The sequence below is a fragment of the Galeopterus variegatus genome, unplaced genomic scaffold (assembly GCF_000696425.1).
Source record: "Galeopterus variegatus unplaced genomic scaffold, G_variegatus-3.0.2 Scaffold1204, whole genome shotgun sequence".
Lineage (NCBI taxonomy): Eukaryota > Metazoa > Chordata > Mammalia > Dermoptera > Cynocephalidae > Galeopterus > Galeopterus variegatus.
The window spans coordinates 320,309-338,060 of record NW_007727315.1 but is presented as its reverse complement, the minus strand read 5'-3'; the positions used below and the strand labels follow the sequence as shown (position 1 = coordinate 338,060).

Genomic DNA, 17,752 nt, shown 5'->3' with positions numbered 1-17,752 from the left:
ATGCTGGGCTGGGGGGAGGTGCTCAGGCTTCCCCTCCCCCCAGACCTTCTGGGGCCCCATATGGAGTGGAGTGGGGGGCTCTGGGCTGATAGGAGTCTGGCCTCCTGGGATCTGCTTGTCTGCTGGTGGGGGCAGGGCTGAGATCACCCAGAGGATCCGCCTCTCTCTGGGTACCTTGGGGCCAGGGGTCTCTGAGATCTGGGAGCTCATCAGGGCCTATGGGGGTGCAGCTGAGAGACCAGTGCAGTCAGGGATGATGATGGGAGCTCAGGGGAAGCCATAGAGGGAGGTCCTCCCTCATCCCCAAGCCCAGGTGGGGGCAGATCTTGGGGGAGTCAGACTGGGTCAGGGGGACGATCGGGAGAGAGTGGAGGCAGCTACCATCCTGCTCACTGCACCAAGGCTACTGCTCCTCACCAACTGCCCTCACAAACCTTCAGATACCGGTAGAGCTATGGAGATGGGGTCCGGGGTCTGATGAAGGCAGGACGGATGGATGGGTACTGGATCCTCCAACTTGACCTCACCATTCACCCCCAAAGCCCAGGTGCCGTCCTATCTGGGCTGAGCCCAAGAGCCAGAGCCTCCTCCAGGGCCTGGGAAAAGGAGGGGGATGATGCGGGCCAAGAAGGCAGAGGATGGGGCAGAGGCCATCTCTTCCCCACCTTCATTCTCTCCTGCTCTGGGTCACCCCAAACCTCCTGCCAGTTTTCCCCTCCAGAGGCCCTCATCCATCCCTTCCTCCTGGTCATTCGGGCAAGGGTCATCATGTCTCCCAGACCCCCGCAGCTTCCACTTCATTCCCTCCCCTTGCTCCCAGCACTCCTACCATGATCCTGGCACCCCCACTCCAGGGCTCACTGGGTCCCTCCTCTCCTGATCCCCCAGTCCTGGAGTACACACTCCAAGGAACAGGAGAAGCTGAAGGAGGCTGGGCTGCCAGGGTGGGTGAGGCACAGGGTGGGCACAGCAGGGGCAAGGAGGCCGCTGGCTCCCCTTGGGCAGTCCGATGAACAAGCTGGCAGGAGCCCAGCGGTGTTAGTCACCAGCCACACCGACTGTACTCCCTGCTTCTCTCCCATCCCCTTCTGGACTATAGGGAGCAGAGGGGCCCTGGCACAGGGGGCATCTGAAGGGCAGGGCCCTCCCTGGAGCAGGCAGGTGGGGGTGGTGGATGGCCCCAGCCCACCTCCCAGCTGGAGGGCAGCTACAGATGAAGGCAAGAAGTCCTCCACGACCGACCCCCTTCTTGGCTGCAGGCACCCCAAAAGCCTTCTGCATGCCCCAGGCCTTTTGCAGTGGTCCTTGAATGCCAGGGCTGGGAGAGAGTGGCCATCCCTGGCACAGATCCTCCCCCAAACTCCCATCCTCTCCACTTCTTCATTAGTGCTCCTGTCCTAGGGCAGTCTGGGTAAGACCCAGGCCCTTTGCTGGGAGGATGCCATCAGTGGGGGAGCCACACGTGCCAGGAAGAGGGAGCTGGGCAGCCTGGGATGAGATGCTGCAGACAGTATGTGCCTGCCGCAGAAATCCAGGGGGCGGTCAGTCTGAGCAGGGAGGAGGACCAGGCAGGGAGGTGGGGAGCACGGCACTAAGATGAGGGCTTCCCAGCCAGGCAGTGGTGGGATCGAGTGTCTGTACCCTCGGCACATGGAGTGACCTTGGGCAATCACTTGCCTCTCTGAGCCTCAGTTTCTCCATCTGTAAAAGGGGAGTTGGCAGTGTCAGGGCTGCTGGTGACAGAGGATGCAGTGGAAGTGCTCAGCATGAGGCCTGGCGGTGGGTGATCGGGGACCCAGACGCAGCAGCAGGACAGGCTGAGGAGAGAGCCCTGCGGAGTAGGAGCCTGAAGTGTGCAAGGCCCATGAGGCAGGGGCTCAGGATGTGCAGGGCACTGCAGGGTAGGGATGTGGCAGGGCAGAGCTGACCTGAGGCCCACCCAGCTTCCTTGAGGGAGAGGCACAGCTTGCCCAGATTCTTTCTGTACACCCCACCATGGCTGGGACGCATCCCCTCTCCAACTTACATGCATAGCAGAGTCCTCCTGGGGCACTGAGGTTGGTCCAGGGGTATCAGGGGACTCAAGCACTCATGGGTGGAAATGGGGTAGCTGCAAGTCCAAGCACTTTCTGACCAGAAAGAGGAGGAAGAAAGAGACAGGCAGACAGCCAACAGGGCAAGGTTCTGGGTTGACACTTGGCCTGCCCAGTCGGACAGTGGAACCTGCACTGAGAGTGGCTAAGTGGGAGCAGGGGGAAGCTGGGGCGTCCCCTTTCTGCCTCTCTTCCCTGCAAGTCCAGCAGCCATGTCTGGACAGGCCAGAAGCTCAGGGAGGCCAGAGTGGTAGGGCGCAGGGCCAATGCCGCGGAGAGTGGCGGCCGCTGCAGAGGACGGACGCTGCCCTCTCCGGTGACTTCCTGCTGGTGCCCCCCCTCTGGACTCTGGCTCTGACAGTGTGCTGGCATCCCTTGGGACCTGCTGGGGACTCAAGCCCTGACGAAGCTCCACAGGTTGGGGAGGGGATTGAGGGGTGTCAGGCTGGAGGTAGCAGGTAAGGGAGAGCATCGGCCTGGAAACCTGGGGTCCCTGCCAGCCCATTCCCGGGCCAGGAGTCCCCATGCCAAGATGGAGCATGTAGGCTTCCCCTGGCCTTACAGGGCAGGAAGGGAGCAAGGCTTTCGGGGAAATGCACCCAGCTATGATGTGCTAATGGCACAATGATGACAGGGAGTCATGACACCCCCACACTCAGGGAGCCCCCAGCAGAGGCCAGGCCATAGCGATGGTGCGGGAGTCTCATCCCCATTTCACAGACGAGGCACCTGATACTCAGAGAGGGAAGTGCCTTGCGCAGGTCACTCGGCTGCTGAGCGGCAGAGCCAGAATCCCAACCCCAGGCTCCGGTCCTGGCCTCAGCCCGTGGGAAGGCCGGCCTGGCGTCCCAAGTTCACCCAGACCTGCCTCTTCTTCCGGCTCTGCCATCTGGGACGTTCTGATTTACAGCGTCCATCTCTGAGCCAGTGGCCAAACACTTAAGGGCTTGATTTTCCTGCTTAATCATCCCAGCAGCCCCATCGTACAGGTGAGCAAACATCTGCCCAAGGTCACCCAGCCAGGATGGAGGAGAACTGGGATTTGAACCTGGGTCTGTGCAACTTCAGGCTGCTTCCCTGGCCCAGAAGGTGGTGCCTGAACTTGGTCTCCGTGGGCGGATGGCAGTCAGCTGGGGCTGGGGCCGGGCAGGGCTCCCCGCAGAGGCAAAGGCACGGAAGCAAGACTGGTGTGAGCCGGGTGTGCCGAGGAGGGGTAATTGATGGGACGTGTGGATGGGGAGGTGGCAGTCTGTGAATTTACCTAGTGGTCTTGGGAGGTTAGCTTTGCCTGAGAAATGGCCGTGGGGCCTGTCGCGTGACCACATACCCCAAGATTCATCTGCCCTCTCCCGTCTCCCCGCCAGCCCAGTGTGTCTCCTCCAGGGCTTCAGCTGCAGCAGCCCTGGGCTCTGGGAGCCTCACCCGGCCCCTGCCAGGCTGGGAGAGAGAGACTGACCTCAGCTCATTGCAGGGGAGGGGGCGGCTCCCACTGCAGCCCCCACTGGGAGTCCAGGACTTTGCCATCCCACCCTGTGGTCTCTCTTAATGGGCCTCTTCAAAGGAAAGCAGACTCAGAGAGGTCCAGTGCCTGACCCTGGGTCCCCCCCCAAACTAGCCCCTGACCTGGAGGTCCCAGGATGGTTCCCCACCCCCACCTGATCTTGATTCCCCTCTTCTATGGGTGGCCATATGGTAGGTGGGGTTGAGGCCCTTGGGGACTGGACAAGGGGACAAGCAGCCTCCTCAGCCTCCCCTTGCACATCTTGGCTGCTTGGAGAATGGAAAACAAGTGCGTCTTCTTTCTAGGCTTGCCAGTGGGCTCTGAGGGACGGCCTCAGGCTGAGTGTGTGTGAACTTCTGCTCAGAAAGCAGAAGAACTTCTTTGTGTGATCCAGGTGGGTGGGGTCCTCAAATCAGTCACTCATTCATGTCAGCATTCATTCAGCCAACATTTATGCTTGAATGACAGGCCCTGTTCCAGGTGACCGGGATATGGCCGTGAGCAAGACCAACACACTCCCTGCTCTTGTGGCCCTCCTAGTTCACAATCCAGTGTGGTCAGTATAAGGAGGGGAAGAGCAGGATCTGTGGGGTCCCAGAGGAGGGCCAGGGTCAGCCAGGGGGCAGGGAGGGTGCCAGGGAGATGGTGCCATTCAAGAGAGAAGTGGGGTTGCATCATAGTGTGCCATGGTGAGGGGAGAGCACTGCAGGCCAGAGGAGCTGTGTGTTCAAAAGCCTGGAGGTGGAGCAGTTCTGGTGCCCACCAGGGCCAAGAGGGCCCCTAGGACTGGAGGTCAGGACGCCTGGGGTGGGCAGAGCCTGTGGCTGGGCCAGGAAGGCAGTGGTGCTGGTCAGAAACCTCTGTGTGTGTGTGTGTGTGTGTGTGTGTGCGTGCGCACGCGCGCATGTGCGCGCGCACCTCTATCTCTACCCCAACTCCCAGGTGACTGGAGTTCCCTCAGCAGTCCCTGTGGCTGTCAGGCCTCTGCTTATACACCTCCAGTGACAGGGGGCACACCACCTACTCAGTGGCCCAGGAAAACTCTAGGAGTTGGCCCGGAGTTCCCAGAGTCCAGGGTTTGCACAAACCCCCGGGCCTGGCCCAGACCTCCCAGCCCAGCTGCTTCTCTGGCCCTGGGTCACTGGTTAGGAGACCAGATTCTCAGGCCCTGCCTGGATGGGTGGGTGAAAGTCCAGAGTCAGAGGTCTGGGGGCTCAGGCAGCTCAAGTGCAGCTGTGGTTTGTCCGAGTTGGCCTACGTGTGAGCCAGTATGACCTCCCAGACTTGGGTACAGACACCAGGTGGGAAGAGCCTGATGATGATTGAGGACTTGGCCCAAGCCACCTCGCTGTCTGAGCCATTACCCCTAGTCTGTCATGGGGCCAGCAGGCTGAGTTGGGTTCCCCTGCTGCCCCTGAGACCAGGGAATGACTCCAAGGTGGAGGATCCTACGAGCAGTTTCAGGGTTTACAGACCCCTAAGGCCTGGGCCGGCCTCACCAGCAGCAATAACGGTGACTCCGGGCTGGTCACCTAGCCTCTCTAGGCTTCAGTTTCTGGGTGTGCAGTATGGGGCATTTTGTCTGTCTACTTCCAAACACATACACAAGGAGCTTAACTCTGCCTGCTGAAATCCCACCCAGGGGAACAGCTTGGGCAAAGGCCAGGAAGCTGGCAAGTTTCCAGCTTGAGTGAGTGGACTGAGATTCCCACCCCAAAAGCAAATGCTCTTTAGGGCCCTGCTGGGGCTGTGATCGTTAAGGGACAAAGGCAGAGAAACAGAAGTGGAGCCAAGGTGAGAGGTTAGGGCCCCCTTAACAGTCCCCAAGTGTCTTTGGTAAAACCGTTGTCATCCCACACCATTCTGCCCATTACACTGTGGATATGACTGAGGCCAGCCCAAGGTCAAACACTGGTTTGCTCATTCCCAGGCTCCCCACCTCTGAGTCATGCAGGTCCTCAGGCCTCAGTCTCTCCCTCTAAACAATGGGAGGGTGACCCCCACATCTGATCCTGGCTGGGCCTGATGGGGCCCCTCCACCCCTCCTGCCTCCCCCAAACCAAGAGGCAGTCTGTGCCAAGCTAGCGTCAGCCCATTAGCCTGGAGCTGCTGCCGTCTTGCGTGGCTGCCATTAGCGAGTGTTGGCCAGTGTTAACGAGCCCGAGCCCCCGGGAGGAAGCACAGGGGGCTGGGGATGGGGGATGGGGGTGGGAGGAGTAGGGGTGAGCAGGGAAGCCTTTGGCAGCTGCCACCCAGTGTCCTTTGCAGCACGTGGTACCCACCACATGGGGTCGTCGTGAGCATGCCTGGAAAGGCTGTGTGAATGTGGCACGCAAAGACCCCGAGGGCGGGCACTGCCTCGGGCTGGGTGCACCTTTGCTGCCCAGCTCAGCCTGCCCTGGGATTCCCGAATACAGCCCTGCTAGTGCACTCTTCGGCCACCTAGTGATGGTCTCTAGCCAGATCTGCAGGCTCTGGTTTGGATTCTCAATACTGTGCACTGGTTGTGGGTTCGGGGATACTGGGGGTCTGGGAAGGGGGTTGTTGTGGACAGGGGTCAGGTCCCAGACTGCTCTGCTCCCCCTACAGAGATCCGTGAGGCCTTCAAGGTGTTTGACCGTGACGGCAATGGCTTCATCTCCAAGCAGGAGCTGGGCACAGCCATGCGCTCCCTGGGCTACATGCCCAATGAGGTGGAGCTGGAAGTTATCATCCAGCGCCTGGACATGGACGGTGAGCACCGGCCCCTGTCTCAGTCTCCTCAATCATCTCCTGGGCCTTGGGGGTGGGACAGGGTCTGGGGCTTAAGCCACTGAGGCTGAGCCCACCCTGGGTCTCTCCCTCCCCCTTCTCCCAGTCCCTCCAAAGCCCATGGCAGGTTGCAGCCAGGTATGGCCCCATTTCTCAGCCAGGAGGATTGAGGCCAGAGAGGTCGTGACAGCCCCAGTCACACACAGGGGTCAGAAACTGCTCCTTGTACTCTGCATTCTTAGAAATTTTAAGTATAGAAAAGTAGGAAGATTATAATAAATACCCCTATTCTTACCACCCAAAATAAAATCATTAACTTAGTGTACTTCCCACCTGGCATTTTATTATGGAAAAATTCATAAGGAGCAGTAATTCCAAGTCCTCTCTTCTTCATCCCCTTCCTCCTCACCATCCAGAGAGCAGGTGACAGCCCGGGCAGGTGGTCCCTCCTGAGCTTCATATCCTGTCTCTGTGGTAGAGAGCGTCAGGCCCCACACCTACCCAGGACAGCAACAGGGTGCTGGGAAGCCATGGAGGTTCTCAGTGAAATGGTAGAGTTTCCCAAGTGCCAGCCCCACTCAGGGCCCACATGTTGTTCTCACCTCCACCTTCCACAGTGGGGCCTCATCACACTTGGTGGCTTTGGCATCAGCCCAGAGCCTGGCACATGTTATATAGTAGGCCCAAGCTGGGCCAGGACTCCATCCCAGGTCCTCTGGGCCCTGGGTTGCCTGCCTGGGCCAGGCTTCAACCTGACCTGCTGATTGGACCTGTGCCCCCTCTAGGTGATGGCCAAGTAGACTTTGAGGAGTTTGTGACCCTTCTGGGACCAAAGCTCTCCACCTCAGGGATCCCAGAGAAGTTCCATGGCACTGACTTTGACACCGTTTTCTGGAAGGTATGCCCTGGCTGGCTGGGACCCAGGGCTGTGCACACTGTAGTGGGGCGTTATGGGGCCAGCGGATGGCTGGGTCCACACTGTGAAGGGAGATGACCATGCCAGGCCACTGATGTCTTGCCTCCCAGAGGACCATGGGCTCCCTGAGGGAGGCAGTGTTGGCCAAGAACTCTGTGGGGGGTTTTCCAGCCCTCCAGAATCTGGAGGCCTGTCACTGGGCTTGTGTGGTGGCTGCAGGGTGCTGGGTGGGGACGGTGGTGGTGATGGCCAGAGCACATGTCTCCCCCCTCTCCCAAGTGCGACATGCAGAAGCTGACAGTGGACGAGCTGAAGCGGCTGCTCTACGACACCTTCTGTGAGCACCTGTCCATGAAGGACATAGAGAATATCATCATGACAGAGGAGGAGAGCCACCTGGGCACGGCTGAGGAGTGTCCTGTGGACGTGGAGAGTGAGTGGCTGGCCCCTGGAAACCCACGGGGGGGCTCAACTGCGTGGGCAGGGGGACATACCAGGAGCTTGCAGAGGGGGGCTGGGGACCTCCTTGCCTGTCCAAGCTTCAAGTCCCTGTGTGCCCCATGGGACAAGTCCATGTGCCGAAGTGCAGGCAGTTCCTGATCCCATCACTCTGATGTCCCCTTCTGTTTTTCCCTGCTCCCTGATGTTCCCGGCGGGCGGACACAGCCTGCTCCAACCAGCAGATCCGCCAGACATGCGTGCGCAAGAGTCTGATCTGCGCCTTTGCCATCGCCTTCATCATCAGTGTCATGCTCATCGCGGCCAACCAGGTGCTGCGCAGCGGCATGAAATAGGCGCCACCTGGATGCCCTGTCTGGCGCATGCGGTGCCCGGGGCCCTCTCTACATCCACCGCCGCCTACAGCCCACTCCCTCATCCGGCTCCAGGCCACCATCTGTGCGTACTTCAGGGCCTGGATGTCTGGCGACCCCACCCCACCTACCCCATGGGCCTTGCATGGAGCCGTGGCCTGGCTGTGGAGGACCTGATGGCGGCTCTGAGGATGGCCCCAGCCTTGCCTAAACCCTGACCATGCCCCCACCCTGACCTGTATGTAGCACTAACTCTTCCTGCTGTCCAGGGGCTCCTGGGAAATTAAGGAGGGATTTGTACAGGAACCCCCAGGACCTGATCACTGCTGTGGTCCCTTAAGCAGGAGGGGACACCCTGTGCTCAGAAGGGGCAGCTGCCTGCCCAGAGCCACATGGCCAACCCTGGCCCTGGTCCTTGAGGTTTGCCCAGGGCTGTGGGCAGGGTGGAAGAGGAGGGGCAGAAAGCCTCCTCTTGTGCTAGGGCACAAGGCTGGGGGCTCCTGGGCCCTGCTCCTGGCATGGCCTGAGGAGGCTCTGGTCTTCTTCTGGGTCCTTTCCTCTGACACTCCTTAAATCCAAACCCAGCCCTCCTTCTCTATGCACCTGCTGGGGCCAGAGCCAGCCCATTTCACAGGTGAGGAGCCTGAGGCTCAGTGAGCCCGAGATTTGGCCTCAGTTCCCCCTTCCACAGGGATTTTCCCGGAGGGCAGAAGCTCATGGAGATGGGGCATCTGAAGTAGCTTCACAGCTCCCTCACCTCTTGGGTCCCCCACCAGCCTCCTCACCTCCTGGGCCCCTGCAACCAAGGGCCACATCACCTGCCATCCCAGCTCAGAACTTAGATCTGTAGTCCAACTGAGGAAGGAAGCAGAGCTGGGGCCTGCAGGCTCCAAATAGCCTGAGCAGCTTATGTGGTCTCCCCACTGGCTAGGGGGCTCCTCCAGGGCAGAAACTTGGGGGGGCCCTGTGCTGCCCCCTGGGCCGAGAAGCTGGCTCAGCCCAGCATTATCAGTGCCAAGCTTGGCCAGGCCGCTCTCCCAAGCCCAGGGCCTGCCCTCCAGGGTCCCTCCACTTCTCTTCACCCTCAAGGCCAGAGACCCAGCTCCTGTCACTGCCCCAGTTGTGCCATTCCGAACACTTGGCACCAGCTCAGCAAGGGCAGGTAGGGCTGCGATTCTGCTGGGGCAGGGATGGCAGGTGGAGTCTGTGGGCTCCTCTCCTCAGACCTGGAGCCCCTTCTCACCCAGGCGATGGGCACAGCCACACCAGCCCACACTCTGCCTGGCCGTGCAGAGCCCCCACTGGTCCCCAGGGAAAAGGGCAGCGAGTACAGAGCACCCTGGAGAGGATCTCGTCTCATTCCAGCCCTGCCCATCCCCCGAGAATGGAGCTCAGCGCACTGGGCAGGGGGAAGCACAGCCAGACCATGTGGTGACAGACTTTCTTTATAAACATCCAAAAGTTTCCTCACCCGTCCTCTCAAGACGTTCCATGAGGGAGGGTGGGCAGGTGGAGCTGCATGGCGCAGACCCGGGCCCAGGGCTGCGCCTGAGCCTCAGTGAGGCTGGGCAGATAGTCTGAGAGGCTCCTTTGAGTGCAGCAGGAAGGGGCTCAGCCTCCCCCGTATAAGCCCTTGTCTTTATTGTGACTGATGAGAGAGCTGACCAGGTGCGGTCAGGCAGGGGTGAGGGCTCAGCCCCACTGGACTCTGGGCTGCAGGGGCCACCCCCCGGGTGGGGGAGCCCGCAGGGATGGGGGCAGCTCCTGGACTGGTGGCCAGCCCACAGGGTACTGGAAGATGGTGGCTCTGATGGGTTCAGCCCTAGAGAGAAGGAGACGGGCAGAGAGTAAGAGTGAGGCACGGCCCAGGCTGGGGCACCCCCCACCTTGGCTGTGGGGAGGGTCAGCTGCCTACACCACCTCTTTGTTATTATTGTTACTTTTTTTTGGTGGCTGGCCAGTATGGGGATCAGAACCCTTAATTTTGGTGTTATCAGCACCACACTCTCCCAAGTGAGCCACCAGTCAGCTGTACCATCTTTTTGGAAGGCAGAACCTCAAAAACATGCAAACCTTTTGAGCCAGCAACCTCACCTTTAAGGACTGAGCCCAAGGAAATAGCGGGGTTGGAGGCAGATATTGAGCTATAAGAATGGCCAAGATGATGGAAATAACCTTGGAATCTACTTGTGGGGGACTGACTAAGTACATATGCACGTCCACGGCAGAGAATGCTATGCAGCCTGTGGAAAAATGAAGGCAGACTTATATGCACTGATGGGGAAAGACATGCTATGTGAATAGGGAGAAAAATCAGCTTATACAATAATGTATATAGCATGATACTATTTTTGTTTAAAGATATATAACATATATAAATACATTAAAAAAACCTGAGAGACAGCAAAATGTTAAGTGGTTCTATCTCAGTGGTGCAATTATGGGTGAGTTTTTTTACTTCTTTATACTTTCAAAAAGTTTTACAAGCACACAAGCCTTTGAAATCAGAAAAAAATATTGTCTAAATTTTTTTTAAAAGCTTCATTTCTCATGCTACTCACTCTCCTCCTCCTCAGCATCCACCTTCCCCCGAGCCACCTGCCCCAGAATTCAGGGCCCATTTGAAGTGCCTGCCTGTGGAAAGACGTCCTCTGTGCCCAGCCTGGGGCACCCTGTCCGAAGGGAGCTGACCAAGGTCCAGGGAGGCCCAGAGGCAGCCTCCCTCCACCCCTCCACTGTTCCACATTCAGATCCTTCCGGCCTTACTCGGGCTGCTGCCCCAGGGCTGCAGTGCCCTTCTCAGGCTACAAAGCCCTTGAACCTCTGAGCACTTTGAACTCGCCTGAGAGCTCATCTGTCTCCCCTATGGGACTGGGGCTCTCCGAGGGTGGAGACCAGCAGGGAGAGATAGGCCCTATCTGTACCCCAGTGCCCAGAGCCAGTCCTGGCATGAGGAAGCCACCCAGTGACTGCTGACTGACACACAGTAATACTGAGAGCTCTTACTGACTAGGTACCATACTGGGCCAGACACCATGACCTAGAGAAACCTCAAGAATCCTCACATGAAGCCCATTTTACAGATGAGGCAACTGAGGTGCCAGGAGTCAGTGATATGTCCAAGTGACACGGGATGAGGGATGAGGGGCTGGAATGCAATTCACACATCGATTCCAGACACTGCCTGCTTCCACTTCAGCTCCCCCTGCTCCAGCAGCACTGTACTCCACCCCTCCCTGCCTTCCAACCTTCAGTGAAGGGGAGGCCCTGACAGGTCCTGGCAGGCTCCAAGGCCCCGTGGCTAGCCCTCTGCAGAAAGAGAAGGGCCTGGGCCATCTGTGAGAGGTTTGGAGAGGCCTTGAGAGGTGGAGGTGAGGGGCTGGGGTCAGGAGCCCTGGGAGTTGGCTTCTCTCTACCCACCTAGCCTGCTTCTCTCTGGGCCTGACCTGCCACACAGAGTCGAGGACTTCAGGGAGCCCTAAGTGCAGCCTCTATGGCCTCCCATTGTGACAGGACAGGGACATCCTCTGCTCAATGGCTTGCTGCCTGCTGGAAAGCACAGAAAGCAGCTCTCAACAAGATTTATAGCACTGGGAAGATTTCGACAACTCTACCATCCACAGAGAAGGGTGGGAATGGGGAGGCTCCACAGTTGCTAAAAGGGAATGCCCCAGCTGCTGGCCAAGTCTGGCTCAGCCCAGTGCCCCTGCCCACCCTGAAGCCCCCTGACAGGAGAAGGGTGGAGTCTCTCAAGTCGGCTCACAGACACTGGCACATTGCCAGGGCCCCAGTCATGCAAGCCTCTGAGCCTTAGAGTGCACCCCTCTAGCCCTACACAGAGTCGACGGGGACAGTGAGGTGTGCATGTGGCACACTTCTGCTCATGGACTCTTGTGGCTTCTCTGGTGGCCTCTCTGCCCTGTGCACGAGAACAGGAGCAGCTCTCTTGCATTTCCCCAACCATGGTCCTAATCAGAAGGAAGTAGAGTCTTAGGGAGGTGGATGGGCCAGAACAGCAGCACTGGCCCAGAGAGGGGTGCAAAGGGAGATTAAGAGGGATAAAGTCACAATCTGAAGAGCCAACAATGAGAAGCAGGGCCGAGCACTAGCTTCTCCCGGGGATTAGTCTGCATGTCTGAAGCTAGCCTCTCCCTCCTGCTGCCACTGTCTGCTCTTGGCAGATCCTCAGGGTCAGTCTGCTGAGGGGGTGGGCACAGTGCCACCAGGCCAGTGCTTTCTGGAGCCTCCATTTCTCTATATGTGCAAAGAGGGCTGGCCTGGCTCACCTGGGGGGCTCTGCTCAACCTGGGGGGATTGCAGCCCTCAGATCTGGGTTGCCCCAGGCAGCCATCTGTGCCCTGGGTGAGGACACAGACAGCCAGAGAGAAAGAGGGACTTCCTGAGGTCCCCAGACCATCCCCACAAATGGCCCACGGCACTAACACCCAGGTAACAGTCATCCAGGCCAGGGACCCTGCTCCCCTAAATGCTCATTCATGCAGTTAGTATGTCCTGGGCCCACCCACACCTGCTCAAGTGAGGGGCAAGAGGGGCTGGAAGGGTGATGTCTTAGCTAAAGCTTCCACAAGAGTCTGACTTTGCCAGGGAAAGTGGGGAGGCAGTTTCAGGCAAAGGAAACAGCACATACAAGGTGCCCGAAACCACAAATGACCGCCACATCTAAGAAGCTGCTAAGTATCCAGTGCGACTGACACAGAGGCCAGATGAAAGAGGTGAGAAGGTGACCCCCACGGGCCAGGTAAGCAGCAAAGAGGTGCCCCCAGGTCCTGCAAGCTGGGCTGTGCAGTCCAGGTCCTCCTGAGTTGGAGTAAGCCTAGGGAGGGTTTAAGCAGGGCAGGGCAGGTCAGGGCCAGGGTTGGGGTGTGTTAGGGCTGTTGTAAGATGAACTGTAGGAGCAGAGGGGAGACTACACTACAGAGATAATGGGGTCTGAAGCCCCACTGCAAGAGAGGCATGGGACGAGGGTGGACAACCTGTACCAAGTCACATGCAGCTTGGGAGCACATTCATTAGACCTTTCCCTCCCCTTTATCTCCTTCCATACCTGGTGGAAAAGCCCAGGAGCCTTGGCTTTGGTTTTGGCTGTGATGATGCATGGCCTTTGGAAGCCCCAGCCTGCCCCTGTGCCTCTCATGGGAGACCAGGGAGGGGGCTGCTGTGGCCGCGTAGGAGAGCCAGTGTGGATGAAGGGCACAGAGGGCACACAGGACTGCCTCCAGTGTAACCGAGGAGAGGGGGAACAGAGTGAGACAGCCGGGGGCTTGAATCCACCTCTCCCCATTCTGCAGGGCAAAGGCCATGGATGCAGGGGCAGAACCCAAAGCCCAGGGCCTCAGGGAATGGTGTCATGTTTCACAGCCTACAGGAAGAGGGCTTTGGAAGCCCGAGGCGGCAATGGCAAAAGGAAGAATACATGGTCACCTCCCTCCCAACAACCTCTTTTTCTCACAGCTACACAGTCCTGCTCAGCCCAGACAGTATTTCATTGTGGCTCTGAGCCCTCAGCAGGCAGGTGGACAGGAGGCAGGTGGACAGGCAGGTGTGGCTGTCAAGACAGTATATCCCCTGGAAGTGACCAGGTTGGGTGGCCCGAGGGAGTGCAGCCTGGGGGGCAGGGCTGAGATCCCCTAGGGACTAGGATGGGCCTCAATTGCAGATTCCATTCCAGAAACAGCCACTGCCATCCTGGCAGCAAGCTGCTGCCAGTGCCACTCAGACCTGTGGCTGGACAGGGCCATTGCCAGCTCTGAACATGGTGACAGAGGCAGCCTCTGGTCTAGACATGGAGCAGGGGCCTAGCTCTCTCTCAAGTGATGGCAAAGGGCAGCAGGTGTGTAACCAGGACAGACAACCTCTTGGGGAGGTTAAAGTTCCTGAGCTGCAAAGTGAGGGTGCCAATCTCCCTAAATGCCCAGGGCTGAGTGGTAGGCACACTGTAAGCACCAGACAAACCAAATTATCATGTGGTCACCACTTCTACCTGTGACTCGGGGCCAGTCATTCAGCCTCAGTTTCCCCATCTTGTGTCCTAGTCCTCTGAGCTTCATAGTCACAGCATTCCAAGTTAGCGCTGGGACACATCTATCTGCACCCAGGCAGGGACTTTGGGGAACCCCATCTCCACCCCACCCACGGGCGCTCCTCCAGCCCATCTATAGAGTCTCCCTGAACCCTCATCACAGCCCTAAGAGGTACTCCAAGAGGTACCCAAGCCTATGTCACTCACTCCCAGAGGAGGACTCCCAGAGCCAGAGCAGGGAGGTGGATGGCCAGCACAACACAGTTAGTAAGCAGCAGAGCATGGAAGGGACCCGTATGAGGCCAGGTCCCTGGAGTGGCAAAGGGGTGAGACTGAACTAAAGTGGGCTCAGGACAGTGGGGATGTCCCAGAGCTCTGTGCTTTAGTGGCCCATATCCTCACTGGAGTCTGTGCTGGCAGCAGGGGACTAAATCCTTTGACAGCCCCGAGCCCTCTGACTTGGGCTGAAGGAGCCTGGGGTGCAGGACATGATCCCTGGACAGCCCCAAGGGGGACACCCACATGACCAAAGTCATAAGCCCTTCTGACAGGACCAGGAGGAAGGGACATCACACTCCAGCATGTGAGTCACATCTGTACTATATATTTTTAGGGTTGGGGGACAAAAACTGGTCACAGATTTTAAATAAAGGTAAAATACACAGTTAATTTTAAAATACTTTAACCTCTTCACTGGGGCATGGAGAAGGCAAGAAGCTTGGCCTTCACTTCCTGGTGAAGGCCCGAGGGAGGCCTCAGCCCACAGACTGTCTGACCAGGCTCCCCTGGCCCAGATGAGGCCACTGTCCCATGAGGCCACACTACAGAGATAATGGGGTCTGAAGCCCCACTGCAAGAGAGGCATTGGACAAGGGCGGACAACCTGTACCAAGTCACATGCAGCTTGGGAGCACATTCATTAGACCTTTCCCTCCCCTTTATCTCCTTCCATACCTGGTGGAAAAGCCCAGGAGCCTTGGCTTTGGTTTTGGCTGTGATGATGCATGGCCTTTGGAAGCCCCAGCCTGCCCCTGTGCCTCAGTTTGTTGGTGTAAAGTGTGGGCTGAGCCCCTCCCCTCAAAGAGGAAGACCTGGGATGGCACACAACACACACCCTGAGGGCCCTCACCCAGCAAGTTCCCTGTATAAGAGGTGAAGGCTCCCCATCCACTTCCTAGCACCCTGAGTGCTGGGCCCACCCCGAAACCTCTTCCTTAGGGGAAGCAGTGGGACAATGACCTTGTCACACTACTGTATGATACCGTCTCTGCCTCTTCCTAGCTATGTGCCCTTAGGCAAGTCACATTCCTCCTGGGACCCTCAGTTTCCCCTTCTACAGGGACCTAGAGAGGACAGCAGGTAGCAGGTGCACAATGCCTAGTGCACTGGGGGCTCGTTACCCACAGCTCCGCCCCCCCCCAGCAGTGAACCTGGTGATGTGGAGTCAAATCCACTTGGCCACCTGCCTCCCCTGCAGCCCGCACAGACTCCAATAAAGGGACGAGCCACTAAAAGCAGGGAAACGAGGCCCAGGAATAGGCAACTTCAAAGGCATACCTCCTCAGCCTCTAGCTGATGCTCTACCCAAGAGCCCCCAACCCTCAGGGAGCTCTGTGTGTTGGGGGGTCTGTGCCTGGTCCCCGGGCTTGGGCAGTTCATGGAGATCCCTCAGCTTCTGGGAAGGGCAGGCTGGCTGGGATCTTGCCTCCAGCGGGCCCAGGAGGAGGGGACCCTGGGGCCTGTACCTGCTGCTTGGGGCTGAGCTCAGCCGCTTGGCTCTCTTTTCCAGCCAGTCCTCCAGATTGCCTTCAGGGAGTTCAGCAATGTCCAGTGGCCACTCCCTGGCCCGCCTCTCCTCTGTACGGGATAGGGAGACAAAAGCAAGTGAGAGGTACACTCATGCCTGTCTGGCCCTCCCACGAAGCAGCAGGAACTGGGAGGCTCTGGACAAGCCCTGGGATGCTGCAGCAACATCCTGGGGAGACACAGGCTGGGAGGCCAGGAGCAGGGCCACTGGCTTGTCCCTACCATGCTGCCACCACCCAGGCCCTCTGTGCACCAAAGCCCAGTGCCCCCAGCCTCACACTGTGTCCCTATCAAATGGAGACAATGCTGGTTGCCTCCCAAACCTTGGGGAGTTGGCAACGGGACAATGTGTATAAAGAGCCTGCCCCCCCACAAAGTCTACATCTAGCCCAGCAACGATGGAGCCACTGCCGGAAGCCCCCTGGGCTCCCCTGCCAGAATGAGGGGGGTGCCACAGGCCTTGACCATGCCCCCCTTCCTTCTTCCTCCGACTGTATCCTCTTCCCCTTTCCCCTCTCCCCTCCCCCTAACCGCTCCACACCATCTTAGAATGTAAAATAATAATAATAATAATAATAAATAAATTTTTAAAGTAAAAATAAAAAAAATAAAGAGCCTGGTCCTCAGCAGGGGTCCAAATCTGCGGTGTTGGGAGGGCTATAGAACAGGTTGAATCTTGGCTCTGCCATGTACCAGGTCTCTGACCCTGGGCGAGGTAATGAGCCTCAGTTTTCCTGATTTTTCTTCCCCTAAAACATCCTACAAAAACCATTACTCACAGAATTAAAACGAAGCATTGAATGGAGCTCATACTAACTGGGTGTGAATATGTGACAGAGTCAGAGTCTCTGGGTGGTCTGGGATGGGCCTTGAGTCAGAGGGAAATAATCACACTCATGGAGCAGTGGTTATTTGGGGACAGGCCCTGGGCTGATGCTGCACAGGCGTCATCTTGCTTCATCTCCCCAAGCAGTCAAGTTTGACAGTCAGGACACTGCCTCCAAGAGGTTAAGCCATGTGTCATGGTTACAGGGGATGTGGCAAAGCCAGCTGAGCCACACCTCTGCTTCCAGCTCCCTTGGGCCTCTCCCAATCTGTCTCCCCCATGCTTTGTCTCCAGCTCCAGATCCACTAGCCTGTGCTCACCCTACCATGGGCCAACTGTTCCCTGAGAGTCCGTGGCCAGCGAAGAGCTGGAGACGCTGCTGCTGCCAGGTCTTTCTGGCCAGCTGCATGAGGCCTTACTTCGGTCCCAGGGAAGCTCCTGGAAACTGTACCGGTGCCAGGCTGCAGCCACACCACCATCAGCTCCCCAGGACAGGGCACGGGGCCTGCAGAGTCTGGGTAGTGAGAGGGGAGCGAGGCCCACTGGGGGACGAGGGCAAGGCCAAGCTGCCCAGACACTAGCCTGAGGCTCCATGGCCACCTAGACAGAGAGGAGTGAGCAGCAGCACCCTGGAACACTCGGAGTCAGCTTCTAACATGCTGGGGGGCTTACTTGAGGCCCTTCTGCCCAAGCACTGGCCTCAGTTTCTCCACCTGTTCAATGAGGGGTTGTGGGAGAAGACTGACAAAGACCACTGAAGTGGGAATTTCCTTGTTCTCTAATTGGAGAAGTAGGAAGTAAATTTCCCAAAGGTAGACACACCAGTTTCCACGGAAGCTAAATGTGCCCCTCCCTGGAATCACTAGCCTATAAGAATCCTGAGGGCAGCGAAGGAGCTTTCTTCTTTCCCTTGTCCCCAGTGTGTCTTAAGGGATCAGCCTGAATAAGCGAGGGAGGGAGAACATCCACGAACAGGCCAGGGTAGCAGCAGGGTGCAGGCGGGGCTG

General features: G+C 58.1%; 2 protein-coding genes across 2 annotated transcripts in view; one reads left to right on the top strand and one right to left on the bottom strand.

Moving 5' to 3' along the window:
- The first annotated feature begins 2,733 nt into the window (after positions 1-2,733).
- Positions 2,734-9,404, top strand: CABP7 (calcium binding protein 7). Its single transcript, XM_008575544.1, has 5 exons — positions 2,734-2,785; positions 6,184-6,327; positions 7,131-7,243; positions 7,541-7,694; positions 7,928-9,404. The coding sequence occupies exons 1-5, from the start codon at positions 2,734-2,736 to the stop codon at positions 8,053-8,055; spliced, it is 591 nt and encodes a 196-aa protein (XP_008573766.1). The 3' UTR covers positions 8,056-9,404.
- Positions 9,405-9,502: 98 nt separating this feature from the next.
- The window catches only part of ZMAT5 (zinc finger, matrin-type 5), a 28,799-nt gene continuing 20,549 nt past the window's right edge, over positions 9,503-17,752 (bottom strand). The window contains exons 5-6 of the mRNA XM_008575533.1: positions 15,859-15,970; positions 9,503-9,895 (exon numbers count right to left, since the gene is read on the bottom strand). Of these exons, the coding sequence (XP_008573755.1) occupies positions 9,766-9,895; positions 15,859-15,970 (242 nt within the window). The 3' untranslated portion in view covers positions 9,503-9,765. The remainder of the gene's footprint in view (positions 9,896-15,858; positions 15,971-17,752) is intronic.

Excerpts from the sequence above, each read along its gene's own strand:
- CABP7 (XM_008575544.1), top strand. The coding sequence starts at position 2,734 with ATGACACCCCCACACTCAGGGAGCCCCCAGCAGAGGCCAGGCCATAGC. Across the intron at positions 2,786-6,183 it reads GAGGCCAGGCCATAGCGATG|AGATCCGTGAGGCCTTCAAG; the intron begins GTGCGGGAGTCT and ends CTCCCCCTACAG. Across the intron at positions 6,328-7,130 it reads CCAGCGCCTGGACATGGACG|GTGATGGCCAAGTAGACTTT; the intron begins GTGAGCACCGGC and ends TGCCCCCTCTAG.